Below are 21083 nucleotides of genomic sequence, written 5' to 3'. Positions count from 1 at the left end.
GCCCGGGAACAGAGGCCTGGGGATAGGGGCCCGGGGACAGAGGCCTGGGGACAGAGGCCTGGGGACAGGGGCCAGGGGAGAGAGGCCTGGGAACAGAGGCCCAGGGACAGAGGCCCGGGGACAGGGGCCCAGGGACAGGGGCCCAGGGGCCTGGGGACAGAGGCCTGGGGACAGGGGCCCGGGGACAGAGGCCTGGGGACAGGGACCTGGGGACAGAGGCCTGGGGACAGGGGCCCGGGGACAGAGGCCCGGGGACAGAGGCCCGGTGGGAGCCCAGGCGTTGATACCTTGCGGCTCCTCTGTTTGATCTGGAAGACTGGGCATAAGCTCTGCTGCCTGCTTGCTGATGGTCTCCAGAGCCATTCCTAGCTTCTCCAGCTCGGCCTGCACTTGGCCGCTCTCTCTGAGCTGCTCGCGGATTCGAGAAGGCTCCCCGCGAACAGAAGCGGAGTTCTGCATCCGATCGCTGAGTCTCTCCAGGCCGTCACTCATCATGTCAAGCCGCTCTGTAACCTATGGATATGAGCAGCTCAGTATAGAGGAGACCTAAAATGAAGCCTCCTGAAACCCTCTGCACTGTGGCGAGTTCCACCTCTTCAGGTCACATGCCCTGGGATTGCCTTCATTCTATGGGGGGCTTTGTGTTGAGACCTCATTGTAAGTTTTGGTGGAGTTGCCCTTTAGGAGCATGGAGGCTCACCTGGCTGTATCTGGGGACGGTATCCTCCAGAACGGCAGCAGATTGACGCACAGCCTCTCGGATGGAGCAGTATTGTTTCTCTGCGGTCTCGAAGCGTCCCTGAAAGGCAGCCCCCTCCTCTGGACACAGCTCCGTCAGCTTACACGACACTCGGTGCAGCTTGGTGACCAGGGGTTTGTGCTCAGCAATCACTTCTCTCAGAGCCTGTGAAGACACAACGGGCGAAACGTCACAATATGGCACATCAGATCCCAGGAATCCCTACTGCCCCAGAAACAGAAGATTTAATGTATGTGCTCCCATGTCTAGCAATAAGCTTTCCGTATGGGCAGTAGCGCCCCTGGAGGTTGCAGGAGGTACGGTCACGCTGTAGCCATCTGCCTCTGATACATGAGGACAGATGGAGGATGTGACTGTAGCTGCACAGTGCCAGTGTGCAGCTGGTAAGGACGTGTAGTTCACTGACCTGCAGCTGCTGCTGCAGCTCTCTGATGTCGCGGTAGTTGCAGTAGTTCGCAGACAGCCGGGGTAATTCTGTCTCCGTTTCCTGCATCCAGGGCAGCAGCTCGTCTTCTGCTTCTGAGAACTGTCCCAGCAGGGCCAAGACATGCTCCAGGGCTGGGGGTGAGGTGGTGACCTGGCCCGCTATCCGGGGAGACATCTCTTTAAGAGATGCTAAAGATGGCTGCCAAGAGATTGAATCACAGGAAGTGAGGAGAAACCCCAACATCTGGACAGGGGAAAATGACTAAAGCTGCCACCAAGACTGAGGGAGAGGCGGCAGGACACAGTGTCAAAACCTACCTTGCAGCCTGTGTCCCCCTGGACCTCTCACCTGCAGTTACTCCTCAGCACTGAGGACAGAGTATCAGTAACTGCCCCCAGCTCTTGTTCTCGGCCCCTCTCACCTGCTGTTATTCCTCAGCACTGAGGACAGAGTATCAGTAACTGCCCCCAGCTCTTGTCCTTGGCCCCTCTCACCTGCAGTTACTCCTCAGTGCTGAGGACAGAGTATCAGTAACTGCCCCCAGCTCTTGTCCTTGGCCCCTCTCACCTGCAGTTACTCCTCAGTGCTGAGGACAGAGTATCAGTAACTGCCCCCAGCTCTTGTCCTTGGCCCCTCTCACCTGCTGTTATTCCTCAGCACTGAGGACAGAGTATCAGTAACTGCCCCCAGCTCTTGTCCTTGGCCCCTCTCACCTGCAGTTACTCCTCAGTGCTGAGGACAGAGTATCAGTAACTGCCCCCAGCTCTTGTTCTCGGCCCCTCTTACCTGCAGTTACTCCTCAGCACTGAGGACATAGTATCAGTAACTGCTGCCAGCTCTTGTCCTTGGCCCCTCTCACCTGCAGTTACTCCTCAGAGCTGAGGACAGAGTATCAGTAACTGCCCTCAGCTCTTGTTCTCGGCCCCTCTTACCTGCAGTTACTCCTCAGCACTGAGGACAGAGTATCAGTAACTGCCCCCAGCTCTTGTCCTTGGCCCCTCTCACCTGCAGTTACTCCTCAACACTGAGGACAGAGTATCAGTAAGTGCCCCCAGCTTTAGTTCTCCGCCCCTCTCACCTGCAGTTACTCCTCAGTGCTGAGGACAGAGTATCAGTAACTGTCCCCAGCTCTTGTCCTCGGCCCCTCTCATCTGCAGTTACTCCTCAGCACTGAGGACAGAGTATCAGTAACTGCCCCCAGCTTTAGTTCTTGGCCCCTATCACCTGCAGTTACTCCTCAGCACTGAGAACAGAGTATCAGTAACTGCCCCCAGCTCTTGTCCTCGGCCCCTCTCACCTGTAGTTACTACTCAGCACTAAGGACAGAGGATCAGTAACTGTCCCTAGATGTTGTCCTCACTCCTTCCATCTACAGTTACTAATCAGTGGTCAAGACAGAGTATCAATGACTGCTCCCAGCTCCTCTTCTTGACCCCTTCCATCTACAGTTACTCCTTAGTGCTCAGAACACAGTATCAGAACCTATCCTGCAGCCTCTGATTTCCTAGACTTCTCACCTACAGCTACCCTAAGCACTGAGGACACAGTAGGAGTAACTGGTCCCAGCTCTTATCTCCAGGCCCTTCAATCTACAGTTACTCCTCAGCACTCAGGACAAAGTGTCAGTGAATGCTCCTTTGTCTTGTCCTTTCCCTCTTCCATCCTCACTTATTGATACAGTATCCTGGGTGCTGAGGAGTAACTATAGATTGAAGGGACTGAGGACAAGAGCTGGAGCAGTTACTGATACAGTGCCCTGAGTGCAAAGGACACCTCAGCACTCAGGACAGAGTATCATTAACTTCCTCTAGCTCTTGTCCTCAGTCCCTTTCATCTATAGTTACTGATGCTACTGTATGTCCTAAGCACTTAGGAGTAGTTCCCGGTAGATCTACAATTACTTCTTAGCACCTAGAACACAGTATCAGTAACTGCCCTCAGCTCTTGTCCTTGCCTCTCACCTGCATCTGCTCCTGAGCCTCTGTCTTACTGAACCTATCACGTGGAGAGGTTCCTAAGCACTGAGGACACAGTATCAGCAACTGAACCCAGCTCTTGTCCTTGGCGCTTCTCATCTCTCTCTCAGGACAGAGTATCAGATACTGCCCCTAGTTCTTGCCCTCAGCCATTTTACATCTATAGTTACTGATGCTATGTTCAGAGTGCTTAGGAGTAACTGCTCTTAGCTCTTGTTCTCACCCCTTCCATCTATAGTTACTCCTCATCACTCAGGACAGAGTATCAGTAACTGCCCCTAGCTCTTGTTCTCAGTGTTAGAACCCTCCTGTTTGTTTTTTCCATCTTCTGTTTTGTGGTCACATGACCATCTGCCTTTATATTCCAGCTCCGCCCTTTTGGCTGTGCTGGACTTCAGTGGTTGACTGTTTCTCTAGCCAAGTGCTTCTGTGCCTTTCTCTGTCAGTTTGTTTGGTCCTTCTGGGACCTCTAGTACTTTTTTTGTCTGTTTGTCTTTTTGTGTTCTGCAACAACTTCTCTGAAATGGGAAGCAATGGGATGAAACTAAATGGGAGGAGACACAGATTAGATATTAGAAAAAACTTTTTGACAGTTAGGGTGATTAATGAGTGGAACAGGCTGCCACGAGAGGTGGTGAGTTCCCCTTCAATGGACGTCTTCAAACAGAGGCTGGACAGACATCTGTCTGAGATGATCTAGTGAATCCTGCTTTGAGCAGGGGGTTGGACCAGATGACCCAGGAGGTCCCTTCCAACTCTACCATTCTATGATTCTATGATTCTATGTTTAGGAAGTGTCCCATTTTTGTCCCAGTCCTTAGATCTTTTAGGGACCCCTCCCCTTATGCTACAGGTCTTCGTTCAGACTAGCCGAGGACTAAGGCGGGTCTGTTCGCTAGGAACAGGCAGCCCGCTACATCCTAGGGATTCAGCTTAGTCTTACAGTAGGGACAGTTTTACACTATCTTTCCTTAGTACATGTAGCAGATCATAACAGTAAGTCCAGCCCAAAAAGAAACTAAGGAAAGAAATTCGGGGATCAGTATGGTTTCCATCCAGGATTTGGCTCAACGCTTGCAGGGGTTGACTCTGAAGGTGGCCGAGCTACAGCAACACGTGAGTAGCTGTTCAGAAGCGCATTTTGTGGAACCCAAGGTAGGACTGCCTGATGTTTTTTATGGCAAACAGCAAGATTTTTTTTCCTTTAAAAATGCTTGTTTGTTATATTTTTGTTTGAGACCAAGGTCCTCTGGGAATGAATCACAGCAAATTGGTTTTATTATGTCACTTTTGCGCAATGAACCACAGGGGTGGGCCTTTTCTCTCCAACCTAATGATCCATGTTTAAGGTCTGTAGAAGAATTTTTTTCTGCTATGGGGCTATTATATGATGATCCTGATCGAATCTCATCTGCTGAGGCAGAACTCTGGTGTTTGAATCAGGGGTCAGGTGATGTTGAAAATTATTGCACACACTTCAGGAGATGGGCTTCAGAAGTTAAATGGAATGATCCAGCTCTGAAATGTCTTTTTCTTGCTGGTCTGAGTGAAAGGGTTAAGGATTTGCTAATTGCATTCCCCGCACCTGAGACTCTGCAGGATGCCATGCAATTAGCTGTTCGTGTGGATAGGAGGCAGAGATATAGGCAGAATGAGGTAAAGACTCCTGTAATGCCAGGTCCTAGTCCCCAGAAAATCTGCTCTGACGGTGGAGAACCGATGGAGGTTGGGGCGATGTCACTCCGCTCTCAGGAAAGAGACCGGGGGTTCGCCAAGGGATTGTGTCTTTATTGTGGTAAAGCTGACCATTTGATTAAGTATTGTGAGCTTCGTTTAAGTAAAAAAAAAAAAAAGGTCAGTTATGCCCGTATAGCTTGTTTATGCTCTGCAGGAGTGTTTCTTTCTGGGAGTACTACTCTGCAGGGAGATTTGATTGAATTTCAGGTGTTTGTGGATTGTGGTTCAACACTTAATGTGAGTGATAAAGGGTTTTTGGAAAACCTAATCCTTTGTCATCATCTATTTCTGTGGTTGCAATTGATAACACTCCCTTGAAATGTATTACTCACAAGGTTGCTGCATTTCCTCTCACTATCATTGGAGTTCACCAAGAAATTTTGGATTTGGTTGTATTAGATAATTTACCCTCTCCGGTCGTTCTAGGATTGCCTTGGTTAAGACTGCACAATCCTTTATTGGACTGGTCTACTAATGTGATTAAGTCTTGGAGTCCTAAGTGCTATGATAAATGTTGTAATGGTCGCATTGCGGCTGTGGGAAAAGGGGAATTACCGGAACCTATTCAGGATTTTCGGAGTTTTTTTCAGAGGAGGAGTCGCAAGTTTTACCTCCTCATAGGGATTATGATTGTGCCATTGAGTTTGTTCCGGGTGCTGCTCTTCCCAAGAGTCGCTTGTTTAATCTGACTATCCCTGAGAGAAAGGCCTTGGAGGAGTACATAAAGACTAGCCTGGCTGCTGGTCACATTAGACCTTCTAAGTCTCCTGTGGCAGTCGGATTCTTCTTTGTTAAAAGAAAGGACGGCGGTTTACGTCCATGTCTGGATTTTCGTGAAATTAATAAGATTACCGTACGCAATTCCTACCCATTGCCGTTAATTCCTGACTTGTTTAACCAGTTATTGGGGGCCAAGTGGTTCTCTAAAATTGATCTCCGGGGGGCATACAATCTGTTACAAATAAAGGAGGGTGATGAATGGAAGACTGCTTTTAACACTCCTGTGGGTCATTTTGAGAATCTGGTGATGCCTTTTGGTCTTACTAATGCTCCTGCATTTTTTCAGAATCTGATTAATGACATCCTGAGACCTCTGATTGGTAAAAATGTGGTTGTGTATCTGGATGACATTTTGATTTATTCGCCGGATCTGGAGTCTCATTGGCGGAGCGTGCGTGAAGTTTTGCAGTTATTGAGTGATAATTCACTTTTTGCTAAGCTGGAGAAATGTGAGTTCACTGTACAGAGAATTCGTTTTTTGGGCTACATTATCTCCAGCGAAGGTTTTTAGATGGATCCGGTGAAGGTTCTGGCTGTGCAGGAATGGCCTAGGCCTATTGGTTTGAAATCGATACAGAGGTTTTTGGGTTTCGCCAATTATTACAAGAAATTCATTAAGAATGTTTCTGTAATTGTTAAGCCTCTGACCGATCTCACCAGGAAAGGTGTGAATACGGTCCAGTGGACTACTGAGGCCATTGAAGCTTTTGAGTATCTCAAGGAGAGGTTCAGTTCTGCCCCCATCCTTATTCAACCTGATGAGACCAAGCCTTTTTTGGTCGAGGTCGATGCTTCATCGGTGGGGGTCGGAGCAGTTTTGTCTCAGGAGAACAGGGTGGAGTACATCCTTGTGCCTTCTTTTTGAAAAAAATTTTGGAATCCGAACTTAATTACGATGTTGGAAATCAGGAGTTGCTGGCGATTAAACTCGCGTTTGAACATTGGCGTCATTTTTTGGAAGGCGCTAGATTTCCTATTCAGGTTTTCACAGATCATAAGAATTTGATATATCTTGATGCTGCCAAGCGCTTGAATGCCCGTCCAGCTAGGTGGGGACTGTTTTTTTCTCGGTTTCATTTTTCTGTTACCTGTATCCCTGGTACCAAGAATGTAAAAGCCGATGCTTTATCTCGCAGCTTCTCTCCTACGGTCGGTGCCGAGGAGGAGGAGAGCATTTTACAGGAAGGTGTTGTGGTGGCGGCATTGGACTCCGTTTTGGAGAATGGGATTCTGAAAGCCCAGGAGGATGCCCCATCTAACACTCCCCATGGGAGGTTGTTTGTGCCTAGGACCTTTAGGAGAGATTTGTTTGTGGAGTGTCATGAGTCTCGGTTGGCAGGTCATCCAGGAGTTTCGGAGACTAAGAGACTTATCAGTTGCAGTTTTTGGTGGCCTGGATGGCAGAAGGAAGTCATCAAGTGGGTGCGCCAATGTACTGTGTGCGCTAGGTCAAAGGCTTCACATACCCCTGCTGCGGGGGTTGCTATGCCCTCTGGAGGTTCCTAGTGCGCCTTGGACGCATCTCACTATGGATTTTATTACTGACCTTCCTGTGTCCGAGGGTTTTACTGTCATCTGGGTGGTCATGGACCGTTTTAGTAAGATGTGTCATTTGGTTCCATTCATTAAGTTGCCCTGCGCCAAGACACTCGCTAAGGCGTTTGTTAAGGAGATTGTCAAGCTCCATGTCGTTCCCACGGATATTGTTTCTGATAGAGGACCTCAGTTTGTGGCTCGCTTTTGGCGTGCTTTTTGTGACAGGTTGGGAGTCCATTTGTCATTTTCGTCTGGGTATCATCCTGAGTCGAATGGACAGACTGAAAGAAAGAACCAGGATGTTGAGCAGCTCTTGCGTTGTTTTGTGGCGGACAATCAGGAGGGGTGGTCTGAGTTTCTGCCTCTCGCAGAATTTGCTCTTAACAATCATACATCTTCTTCTGCTGGGTGTTCGCCTTTTTTTTGTTGTACTGGGAGACATCCGTCTTTTGGTTCGTTCTCCAAATTGCTATCGGCGGTGCCGGAGGAGGAGAATTTTTCCGGTGATTTGGAGAGAGTTTGGACTAATGTACGTTGTAACCTGCAAGAGGCTAACAAGAAGTCCAAGAAGTATTTTAACAGGAAACGTCAAGAGGTTTTGTTTACTGTGGGTGACATGGTTTGGTTGTCCTAGAAGAACCTGTGGTTGAGGATTCCCTCTAAAAAACTGGGTCCTAAGTTTGAGGGTCCATTTACAGTGCTTCAGGTTGTTAACCCGTCCGCGGTTAGGTTGGATGTCCCTACTTCCTGGAAGATTAATCCTGTGTTTCATGTTTCCTTGTTGAAAAAAGCTGATGTATCTGATAGGGACGCCACTGTCACAGTTCCTCCTGTGGTGGAAGACGGTGAATATGAAATTTCTCGTATCTTGAATTCTAGATGGCATAGAGGGAGATTACAGCATCTCCTGGAAGGGTTTCGGTCCCGGAGACAATTCCAGGGTAAGGACGGATGATGTCCCTGCTCCTAGGCTTGTTAAAACTTTCCACAGGAGGTTTCTCGATAAGCCTGGGCCTGGAGGATCCGGAAGATCTTCATAAAAGAGAGGGTACTGTTATAACCCTCTTGTTTTTTCCATCTTGTGTTTTGTGGTCACGTGACCATCTGCCTTTATATTCCAGCTCCGCCCTTTTGGCTGTGCTGGACTTCAGTGTTTGACTGTTTCTCTAGCCAGGTGCTTCTGTGCCTTTCTCTGTCAGTTCGTTTGGTCCTTCTGGGACCTCTAGTACTTTTTTTGTCTGTTTGTCTTTTTGTGTTCTGCAACAACTTCTCTGTTTAGGAGGTGTCCCATTTTTGTCCCAGTCCTTAGTTCTTTTAGGGACCCCTCCCTTTATGCTATAGGTCTTCGTTCAGACTAGCCTAGGACTAAGGCGAGTCTGTTCGCTAGGAACAGGCAGCCCCCTACATCGTAGGGATTCAGCTTCGTCTTACTGTAGGGACAGCTTTCCCTTTTCTTTCCTTAGTACTTGTTGAAGATTATAACACTCAGCCCCTTCCATTCCACTTACTACTCAGCACTCAGGACACAGTACCAGTAACTGACCCAGCTCTTGTCCTAAGCCAGTCTCACATGCAACTACTTCTCAGTTTCATCTACAGTTGCTCTTCAGCACTCAGGACACAGAATCAGTAACGGCCCTCAGCTTTTGAACTTGCGCCTATCACCTTCAGCTACTCCTTAGTACTCAGTACACCATATCAGTATTGTCCTTAGCTCTTGTCCTTGGCCCCTTCCATCTATAGTTACTCCTCAGTACTCAGGACAGAGTACCAGTAACACTTCGTTCATCTATACTTACTTCTCAGCACCCAAGACACAGTATCAGTAAATGCCCCCAGCTCTTGTCATCAACCCCTTCCATCTAGAGTTGCTCATCAGCACTTGGTACACAGTATCAGTAGCTGTCCTTAGCTTTTGTCTTGTCGGCTTCCATCTCTGGTTACTCCTCAGCACTCATGACAGAGTATCAATAACTGTCCCCAGCTCTTGTCCTCACCTGCACCTGCTCTGTAGCTCTGAGGACACAGTATCAGTAATGGTCCTTAGCTCTTGTCTTGTCTGCTTCTATCTGTAGTTACTCGTCAGCACTCAGGACAGAGTATCAGTAACTGCCTGCAGCTCTTGTCCTCACCCCTCACCTGCACCTGCTCCTTAGCACTCAGGACACAGTATCAGAAACTGTCCTTAGTAGGGTTGAGCGAGTATGTTCTGTCCGAGTATGCTCAGGCTGAGCTCCGAGTATTTACAGTTGCTCGGTGATAAGGTTAAATCGCTCCCGTGTGCATGATTTGCAACTGTTTGACAGCTTTATTACATGTGAGGAATGTGTAAGAAACAGACATTCCTCACATGTAATAAAGCTGTCAAACAGTTGCAAATCATGCACACGGGAGCGATTTAACCATATCACCGAGCAGCTATAAATACTCGGAGCTCAGCCCGAGCATACGCGGACAGAACATACTCGCTCAACACTAGTCCTTAGCTCTTGTTTTGTCCGCTTCTATCTGTAGTTACTCGTCAGCACTCAGGACAGAGTATCAGTAACTGCCTGCAGCTCTTGTCCTCACCTGCATCTATCTACAATTATTTCTTAGCACCCAGGACACAGTATCAGTAACAGCACCTCACTGCCTGTTGCTCCTCAATGGACAGAAATAGTAATGGACTCCAGTTTTTTCCCTCTACCCCTCTCACCTCCAGTTGCTCTTCGGTGCACTCAGGACATAATGTCACCAGGACATCTGAGATGCACAGCAGTCGCTCCACGATGCCCCGATGCTGCAGAACGTCCACCGCCAGTAGCTAAAAGGATCAGAAACCTCACATCACCATTATCACAAGGAAGAGCCGCATCCTACAGTACCAGATGCAGGAGTAAGCAGAACTACCGACCTTGTGCTCCTTCATCTGAGACTGGATAATGTCTGCATCCAGAGTGACCCGGGCGACCTCCGCCAGATGCCTCTCAGTGACCATAAGGTGAGTGAGCTCTGTCCGAATGATCTGCTCCAACTGTGCAAGACAAAGAGGCAGGGTATTACTGCACAAGAGACTGAAGACACTGCACTGACAATGGGAGAAGGGGGTCACTGCATGGACAACGGGAGAGGGGGGTCACTGCATGGACAACGGGAGAGGGGGGTCACTGCACTGACGACGGGAGAAGGGGGTCACTGCACAAGAGACCGAAGACACTGCACTGACAATGGGAGAAGGGGGTCACTGCATGGACAACGGGAGAGGGGGGTCACTGCACTGACAATGGGAGAAGGGGGTCACTGCACTGACAACGGGAGAAGGGGGACACTGCACTGACGACGGGAGAAAGGGGTCACTGCACTGACGACGGGAGAACCGGGGTCACTGCACTGACAACGGGAGAACCGGGGTCACTGCACTGACAACGGGAGAAGGGGGTCACTGCATGGACAACGAGAGAGGGGGGTCACTGCACTGACAACGGGAGAAGGGGGACACTGCACTGACGACGGGAGAAAGGGGTCACTGCACTGACGACGGGAGAACCGGGGTCACTGCACTGACAACGGGAGAACCAGGGTCACTGCACTGACAACGGGAGAAGGGGGTCACTGCATGGACAACGGGAGAGGGGGGTCACTGCACTGACAACGGGAGAACAGGGGTCACTGCACTGACAACGGGAGAACAGGGGTCACTGCACTGACAACGGGAGAAGGGGGTCACTGCACTGACGACGGGAGAAGGGGGTCACTGCACTGACAACGGGAGAAGGGGGTCACTGCATGGACAACGGGAGAACCGGGGTCACTGCACTGACAACGGGAGAACCGGGGTCACTGCACTGACAACGGGAGAAGGGGGTCACTGCACTGACAACGGGAGAGGGGGGTCACTGCACTGACAACGGGAGAACAGGGGTCACTGCACTGACAACAGGAGAAGGGGGACACTGCACTGACGACGGGAGAAGGGGGTCACTGCATGGACAACGGGAGAGGGGGGTCACTGCACTGACAACGGGAGAACAGGGGTCACAGCACTGACAACAGGAGAAGGGGGACACTGCACTGACGACAGGAGAACAGGGGTCACTGCACTGACAACAGGAGAAGGGGGACACTGCACTGACGACGGGAGAAGGGGGTCACTGCATGGACAACGGGAGAGGGGGGTCACTGCACTGACAACGGGAGAACAGGGGTCACAGCACTGACAACAGGAGAAGGGGGACACTGCACTGACGACGGGAGAAGGGGGTCACTGCACTGACAATGGGAGAAGGGGGTCACTGCACTGACAACGGGAGAAGGGGGACACTGCACTGACAATGGGAGAAGGGGGTCACTGCACTGACAACGGGAGAAGGGGGACACTGCACTGACGACGGGAGAAGGGGGTCACTGCACTGACAACGGGAGAAGGGGGACACTGCACTGACGACGGGAGAAGGGGGTCACTGCACAAGAGACCGAAGACACTGCACTGGCAATGGGAGAAGGGGGTCACTGCATGGACAACGGGAGAGGGGGGTCACTGCACTGACAACGGGAGAACAGGGGTCACAGCACTGACAACAGGAGAAGGGGGACACTGCACTGACGACGGGAGAACAGGGGTCACTGCACTGACAACAGGAGAAGGGGGACACTGCACTGACGACGGGAGAACAGGGGTCACTGCACTGACAACAGGAGAAGGGGGACACTGCACTGACGACGGGAGAAGGGGGTCACTGCATGGACAACGGGAGAGGGGGGTCACTGCACTGACAACGGGAGAACAGGGGTCACAGCACTGACAACAGGAGAAGGGGGACACTGCACTGACGACGGGAGAACAGGGGTCACTGCACTGACAACAGGAGAAGGGGGACAATGCACTGACGACGGGAGAAGGGGGTCACTGCATGGACAACGGGAGAGGGGGGTCACTGCACTGACAACGGGAGAACAGGGGTCACAGCACTGACAACAGGAGAAGGGGGACACTGCACTGACGACGGGAGAAGGGGGTCACTGCACTGACAATGGGAGAAGGGGGTCACTGCACTGAAAACGGGAGAAGGGGGACACTGCACTGACAATGGGAGAAGGGGGTCACTGCACTGACAACGGGAGAAGGGGGACACTGCACTGACGACGGGAGAAGGGGGTCACTGCACTGACAACGGGAGAAGGGGGACACTGCACTGACGACGGGAGAAGGGGGTCACTGCACAAGAGACCGAAGACACTGCACTGACAATGGGAGAAGGGGGTCACTGCATGGACAACGGGAGAGGTGGGTCACTGCACTGACAATGGGAGAAGGGGGTCACTGCACTGACAACGGGAGAAGGGGGACACTGCACTGACGACGGGAGAAGGGGGTCACTGCACTGACAATGGGAGAAGGGGGTCACTGCACTGACAACGGGAGAAGGGGGACACTGCACTGACAATGGGAGAAGGGGGTCACTGCACTGACAACGGGAGAAGGGGGACACTGCACTGACGACGGGAGAAGGGGGTCACTGCACTGACAACGGGAGAAGGGGGACACTGCACTGACGACGGGAGAAGGGGGTCACTGCACAAGAGACCGAAGACACTGCACTGACAATGGGAGAAGGGGGTCACTGCATGGACAACGGGAGAGGGGGGTCACTGCACTGACAACGGGAGAACAGGGGTCACAGCACTGACAACAGGAGAAGGGGGACACTGCACTGACGACGGGAGAACAGGGGTCACTGCACTGACAACAGGAGAAGGGGGACACTGCACTGACGACGGGAGAACAGGGGTCACTGCACTGACAACAGGAGAAGGGGGACACTGCACTGACGACGGGAGAAGGGGGTCACTGCATGGACAACGGGAGAGGGGGGTCACTGCACTGACAACGGGAGAACAGGGGTCACAGCACTGACAACAGGAGAAGGGGGACACTGCACTGACGACGGGAGAACAGGGGTCACTGCACTGACAACAGGAGAAGGGGGACAATGCACTGACGACGGGAGAAGGGGGTCACTGCATGGACAACGGGAGAGGGGGGTCACTGCACTGACAACAGGAGAACAGGGGTCACAGCACTGACAACAGGAGAAGGGGGACACTGCACTGACGACGGGAGAAGGGGGTCACTGCACTGACAATGGGAGAAGGGGGTCACTGCACTGAAAACGGGAGAAGGGGGACACTGCACTGACAATGGGAGAAGGGGGTCACTGCACTGACAACGGGAGAAGGGGGACACTGCACTGACGACGGGAGAAGGGGGTCACTGCACTGACAACGGGAGAAGGGGGACACTGCACTGACGACGGGAGAAGGGGGTCACTGCACAAGAGACCGAAGACACTGCACTGACAATGGGAGAAGGGGGTCACTGCATGGACAACGGGAGAGGGGGGTCACTGCACTGACAATGGGAGAAGGGGGTCACTGCACTGACAACGGGAGAAGGGGGACACTGCACTGACGACGGGAGAAAGGGGTCACTGCACTGACGACGGGAGAACCGGGGTCACTGCACTGACAACGGGAGAACCGGGGTCACTGCACTGACAACGGGAGAAGGGGGTCACTGCATGGACAACGAGAGAGGGGGGTCACTGCACTGACAACGGGAGAAGGGGGACACTGCACTGACGACGGGAGAAAGGGATCACTGCACTGACGACGGGAGAACCGGGGTCACTGCACTGACAAGGGGAGAACCGGGGTCACTGCACTGACAACGGGAGAAGGGGGTCACTGCATGGACAACGGGAGAGGGGGGTCACTGCACTGACAACGGGAGAACAGGGGTCACTGCACTGATAACGGGAGAAGGGGGTCACTGCACTGACGACAGGAGAAGGGGGTCACTGCACTGACAACGGGAGAAGGGGGTCACTGCATGGACAACGGGAGAACCGGGGTCACTGCACTGACAACGGGAGAACCGGGGTCACTGCACTGACAACGGGAGAAGGGGGTCACTGCACTGACAACGGGAGAGGAGGGTCACTGCACTGACAACGGGAGAACAGGGGTCACTGCACTGACAACAGGAGAAGAGGGACACTGCACTGACGACGGGAGAAGGGGGTCACTGCATGGACAACGGGAGAGGGGGGTCACTGCACTGACAACGGGAGAACAGGGGTCACAGCACTGACAACAGGAGAAGGGGGACACTGCACTGACGACGGGAGAACAGGGGTCACTGCACTGACAACAGGAGAAGGGGGACACTGCACTGACGACGGGAGAAGGGGGTCACTGCATGGACAACGGGAGAGGGGGGTCACTGCACTGACAACGGGAGAACAGGGGTCACAGCACTGACAACAGGAGAAGGGGGACACTGCACTGACGACGGGAGAAGGGGGTCACTGCACTGACAATGGGAGAAGGGGGTCACTGCACTGACAACGGGAGAAGGGGGACACTGCACTGACAATGGGAGAAGGGGGTCACTGCACTGACAACGGGAGAAGGGGGACACTGCACTGACGACGGGAGAAGGGGGTCACTGCACTGACAACGGGAGAAGGGGGACACTGCACGGACGACGGGAGAAGGGGGTCACTGCACAAGAGACCGAAGACACTGCACTGACAATGGGAGAAGGGGGTCACTGCATGGACAATGGGAGAGGGGGGTCACTGCACTGACAACGGGAGAACAGGGGTCACAGCACTGACAACAGGAGAAGGGGGACACTGCACTGACGACGGGAGAAGGGGTCACTGCACTGACAATGGGAGAAGGGGGTCACTGCACTGACAACGGGAGAAGGGGGACACTGCACTGACAACGGGAGAAGGGGGACACTGCACTGACAATGGGAGAAGGGGGTCACTGCACTGACAACGGGAGAAGGGGGACACTGCACTGACGACGGGAGAAGGGGGTCACTGCACAAGAGACCGAAGACACTGCACTGACAATGGGAGAAGGGAGTCACTGCACTGACAACAGGAGAACAGGGGTCACAGCACTGACAACAGGAGAAGGGGGACACTGCACTGACGACGGGAGAACAGGGGTCACTGCACTGACAACAGGATAAGGGGGACACTGCACTGACAACGGGAGAACAGGAGTCACAGCACTGACAACAGGAGAAGGGGGACACTGCACTGACGACGGGAGAACAGGGGTCACTGCACTGACAACAGGAGAAGGGGGACACTGCACTGACGACGGGAGAAGGGGGTCACTGCATGGACAACGGGAGAGGGGGGACACTGCACTGACGACGGGAGAACAGGGGTCACTGCACTGACAACGGGAGAAAAGGGGTCACAGCACTGACAACAGGAGAAGGGGGACACTGCACTGACGACGGGAGAAGGGGGTCACTGCATGGACAACGGGAGAACAGGGGTCACAGCACTGACAACGGGAGAACAGGGGTCACAGCACTGACAACAGGAGAAGGGGGACACTGCACTGACGACGGGAGAACAGGGGTCACAGCACTGACAACAGGAGAAGGGGGACACTGCACTGACGACGGGAGAACAGGGGTCACTGCACTGACAACAGGAGAAGGGGGACACTGCACTGACGACGGGAGAACAGGGGTCACTGCACTGACAACGGGAGAAAAGGGGTCACTGCACTGACAACAGGAGAAGGGGGACACTGCACTGACGACGGGAGAAGGGGGTCACTGCATGGACAACGGGAGAGGGGGGTCACTGCACTGACAACGGGAGAACGGGTCACAGCACTGACAACAGGAGAAGGGGGACACTGCACTGACGACGGGAGAAGGGGGTCACTGCACTGACAACGGGAGAAGGGGGACACTGCACTGACAATGGGAGAAGGGGGTCACTGCACTGACAACGGGAGAAGGGGGACACTGCACTGATGACGGGAGAAGGGGGTCACTGCACTGACAACGGGAGAAGGGGGACACTGCACTGACGACGGGAGAAGGGGGTCACTGCACAAGAGACCGAAGACACTGCACTGACAATGGGAGAAGGGGGTCACTGCATGGACAACGGGAGAGGGGGGTCACTGCACTGACAACGGGAGAACAGGGGTCACAGCACTGACAACAGGAGAAGGGGGACACTGCACTGACGACGGGAGAAGGGGGTCACTGCACTGACAATGGGAGAAGGGGGTCACTGCACTGACAACGGGAGAAGGGGGACACTGCACTGACGACGGGAGAAGGGGGTCACTGCACTGACAACGGGAGAAGGGGGTCACTGCACTGACAATGGGAGAAGGGGGTCACTGCACTGACAACGGGAGAAGGGGGACACTGCACTGACGACGGGAGAAGGGGGTCACTGCACTGACAACGGGAGAAGGGGGACACTGCACTGACGACGGGAGAAGGGGGTCACTGCACAAGAGACCGAAGACACTGCACTGACAATGGGAGAAGGGGGTCACTGCATGGACAACGGGAGAGGGGGGTCACTGCACTGACAATGGGAGAAGGGGGTCACTGCACTGACAACGGGAGAAGGGGGACACTGCACTGACGACGGGAGAAAGGGGTCACTGCACTGACGACGGGAGAACCAGGGTCACTGCACTGACAACGGGAGAACCGGGGTCAGTGCACTGACAACGGGAGAAGGGGGTCACTGCATGGACAACGAGAGAGGGGGGTCACTGCACTGACGACGGGAGAAGGGGGTCACTGCATGGACAACGGGAGAGGGGGGTCACTGCACTGACAACGGGAGAACAGGGGTCACAGCACTGACAACAGGAGAAGGGGGACACTGCACTGACGACGGGAGAAGGGGGTCACTGCACTGACAATGGGAGAAGGGGGTCACTGCACTGACAACGGGAGAAGGGGGACACTGCACTGACGACGGGAGAAGGGGGTCACTGCACTGACAACGGGAGAAGGGGGTCACTGCACTGACAATGGGAGAAGGGGGTCACTGCACTGACAACGGGAGAAGGGGGACACTGCACTGACGACGGGAGAAGGGGGTCACTGCACTGACAACGGGAGAAGGGGGACACTGCACTGACGACGGGAGAAGGGGGTCACTGCACAAGAGACCGAAGACACTGCACTGACAATGGGAGAAGGGGGTCACTGCATGGACAACGGGAGAGGGGGGTCACTGCACTGACAATGGGAGAAGGGGGTCACTGCACTGACAACGGGAGAAGGGGGACACTGCACTGACGACGGGAGAAAGGGGTCACTGCACTGACGACGGGAGAACCAGGGTCACTGCACTGACAACGGGAGAACCGGGGTCAGTGCACTGACAACGGGAGAAGGGGGTCACTGCATGGACAACGAGAGAGGGGGGTCACTGCACTGACAACGGGAGAAAGGGGACACTGCACTGACGACGGGAGAAAGGGGTCACTGCACTGACGACGGGAGAAGGGGGACACTGCACTGACGACGGGAGAAAGGGGTCACTGCACTGACGACGGGAGAACCGGGGTCACTGCACTGACAACGGGAGAACCGGGGTCACTGCACTGACAACGGGAGAAGGGGGTCACTGCATGGACAACGGGAGAGGGGGGTCACTGCACTGACAACGGGAGAACAGGGGTCACTGCACTGACAATGGGAGAAGGGGGTCACTGCACTGACGACGGGAGAAGGGGGTCACTGCACTGACAACGGGAGAAGGGGGTCACTGCATGGACAACGGGAGAACCGGGGTCACTGCACTGACAACGGGAGAACCGGGGTCACTGCACTGACAACGGGAGAAGGGGGTCACTGCATGGACAACGGGAGATCGAGGATCACTGCACTGACGACAGGTGAAGGGGGACACTGAACGGACGATCGGAGAAGGGGGTCACTTCACTGACAACGGGAGAACGGGGGTCACTGTACTGACAACGGGAGAAGGGGGACACTGCACTGACGACAGGAGAAGGGGGACACTGCACTGACGACGGGAGAAGGGGGACACTGCACTGACGACAGGAGAAGGGGGACACTGCACTGACGACAGGAGAAGGGGGTCACTGCATGGACAACGGGAGAAGGGGGACACTGCACTGACGACAGGAGAAGGGGGTCACTGCATGGACAACGGGAGAAGGGGGACACTGCACTGATGACAGGAGAAGGGGGACACTGCACTGATGACAGGAGAAGGGGGACACTGCACTGATGACAGGAGAAGGGGGACACTGCACTGACGGGAAAAGAGGAACACTGCACTGACGGGAGAATGGAACACTGCACTGATGGGAGAAGGGGGACACAACTGATGGGAGAAGGGGGTCACTGCATGGACAACGGGAGAAGGGGGTCACTTCACTGATAACGGGAGATCGAGGATCACTGCACTAACGGCAGGTGAAGGGGGACACTGCACTGACGACGGGAGAAGGGGGACACTGCACTGACGACGGGAGAAGGGGGACACTGCACTGACGGGAGGAGGGGGACACTGCACTGACGGGAGAAGGGGGACACTGCACTGATGGGAGAAGGGGGACACTGCACTGACGGGAGGAGGGGGACACTGCACTGACGGGAGAAGACACAGCACTGACGGGAGGAGGGGGACACTGCACTGATGGGAGAAGGGGAACACTGCACTGACGGGAGAAGGGAGACACTACTGATAGAAGAAGGGGGACACTGCACTGATAGGAGAAGGGGGACACAGCACTGACGGAAGAAGGGGGACACTGCACTGACGGGAGAAGGGGGACACTGCAGTGACGGGAGAAGGGGGACACTGCAGTGACGGGAGAAGGAGAACACTGCACTGACGGGAGAAGGAGGACACTGCAGTGAAGGGAGAAGGAGGACACTACTGACGGGAGAAGGTGGACACTGCACTGACCGAGGTGAGGGGGATACTGCACTGACCGAAGTGAGGGGGACACTGACCTGAGGGGAGAGTGAGTTGTGGGGAGGGGGACACTGCACTATGAGGAAAGCATCAGTGAGTAGCTTCCCAATGTTCTCACCTTCTTGGTGTCGCTGGCATTCAGCCTCTTTTCCCCTCCACCTTCTGTTGTTATGGAGGACACCAGCTTCTCCATACGTCCAAGCCATAGAGAGATGTCTTCCTGGGATGGGTCCAGATGAGTTGTGGCCTCTATGGTCTGCTCCAGTCGCTGCAGGATGTCACCAGCGCTCTGAGCTATGATGATGTAGCGCACACGTAAAGCATCCATCTTCTCCTGGCAGAGCTGAGCCTCCTCCCCTACAGCCAAAAACCAGCATGTCAATGCACCCGACAACCAGGTGATGACAACCAGATGCTGACAACCAGGTGCTGACAACCAGGTGCTGACAACCAGATGCTGACAACCAGGTGATTACAACCAGGTGCTGACAACCAGGTGCTGACAACCAGGTGATGACAACCAGGTGCTGATAACCAGGTGATGACAACCAGATGCTGACAACCAGGTGATGACAACCAGATGCTGACAACCAGATGCTGACAACCAGATGCTGACAACCAGGTGCTGACAACCAGGTGATGACAACCAGATGCTGACAACCAGGTGATGACAACCAGATGCTGACAACCAGATGCTGACAACCAGATGCTGACAACCAGGTGCTGACAACCAGGTGCTGACAACCAGGTGATGACAACCAGGTGCTGATAACCAGGTGATGATAGCCTGATGATGATAACCAGATGCTGACAACCAGGTGATGACAACCAGATGCTGACAACCAGGTGATGACAACCAGATGCTGACAACCAGATGCTGACAACCAGGTGCTGACAACCAGATGCTGACAACCAGGTGCTGACAACCAGGTGATGACAACCAGGTGATGACAACCAGGTGCTGATAACCAGGTGATGATAGCCAGATGATGATAACCAGATGCTGAAAACCAGGTGATGACAACCAGATGCTGACAACCAGGTGATGACAACCAGATGCTGACAACCAGATGCTGACCACCAGGTGCTGACAACCAGATGCTGACAACCAGATGCTGACCACCAGATGCTGACAACCAGATGCTGACAACCAGATGCTGACCACCAGGTGATGACAACCAGATGCTGACAACCAGATGCTGACAACCAGGTGCTGACAACCAGATGCTGACAACCAGGTGCTGACAACCAGGTGATTACAACCAGGTGCTGACAACCAGGTGATGACAACCAGGTGCAGACAACCAGGTGATGACAACCAGGTGCTGATAACCAGGTGATGATAGCCAGATGATGATAACCAGATGCTGACAACCAGGTGATGACAACCAGATGCTGACAACCAGGTGATGACAACCAGATGCTGACCACCAGATGCTGACCACCAGGTGATGACAACCAGATGCTGACAACCAGATGCTGACAACCAGGTGCTGACAATCAGGTGCTGACAACCAGATGCTGACAACCAGGTGATGACAACCAGGTGCTGACAACCAGGTGCTGACAACCAGGTGATGACAACCAGGTGATGACAATCAGATGCTGACAACCAGGTGATGACAACAAGGTGATGAGAACCAGATGCTTACAACAAGGTGATGACAACCAGGTGTTGACAACCAGGTGCTGATAACCAGGTGATTACAACCAGATGCTGACAACCAGGTGATGACAACCAGGTGCTGTCAACCAGGTGCTGTCAATCAGATGCTGACAACCTGGTGATGACAGCCAGGTGCTGACAACCAGGTGCTGACAACCAGGTGCTGACATCCAGATGCTGACAACCAGGTGATGACAACCAGATGCTGACAACCAGGTGATGACAACAAGGTGATGAGAACCAGATGCTTACAACAAGGTGATGACAACCAGGTGTTGACAACCAGGTGCTGATAACCAGGTGATTACAACCAGATGCTGACAACCAGGTGATGACAACCAGGTGCTGTCAACCAGGTGCTGTCAATCAGATGCTGACAACCTGGTGATGACAGCCAGGTGCTGACAAC

At 53.7% G+C, this 21083-nt stretch overlaps 1 protein-coding gene across 5 annotated transcripts in view; it reads right to left on the bottom strand.

Moving 5' to 3' along the window:
- LOC141266152 (microtubule-actin cross-linking factor 1, isoforms 6/7-like) overlaps positions 1-21083 on the bottom strand; it is a 368828-nt gene that overhangs the window by 312846 nt on the left and 34899 nt on the right. For all 5 annotated transcript variants that reach the window (XR_012320208.1, XR_012320209.1, XM_073680138.1 and 2 more), the window contains exons 7-12: positions 19127-19365; positions 10113-10232; positions 9915-10022; positions 1167-1385; positions 701-904; positions 288-513 (exon numbers count right to left, since the gene is read on the bottom strand). Coding sequence is in view for 3 of the 5 variants with exons in the window: in XM_073680138.1 (XP_073536239.1) it covers positions 288-513; positions 701-904; positions 1167-1385; positions 9915-10022; positions 10113-10232; positions 19127-19365 (1116 nt within the window). In the remaining 2 variants the exon portion in view is untranslated. The remainder of the gene's footprint in view (positions 1-287; positions 514-700; positions 905-1166; positions 1386-9914; positions 10023-10112; positions 10233-19126; positions 19366-21083) is intronic.

The sequence above is a fragment of the Phyllobates terribilis genome, unplaced genomic scaffold (genome assembly GCF_046119375.1).
Source record: "Phyllobates terribilis strain yellow unplaced genomic scaffold, ASM4611937v1 Scaffold_4__5_contigs__length_816908805, whole genome shotgun sequence".
NCBI classification, from domain to species: domain Eukaryota; kingdom Metazoa; phylum Chordata; class Amphibia; order Anura; family Dendrobatidae; genus Phyllobates; species Phyllobates terribilis.
This window is presented reverse-complemented; position numbering and strand designations above follow the sequence as displayed.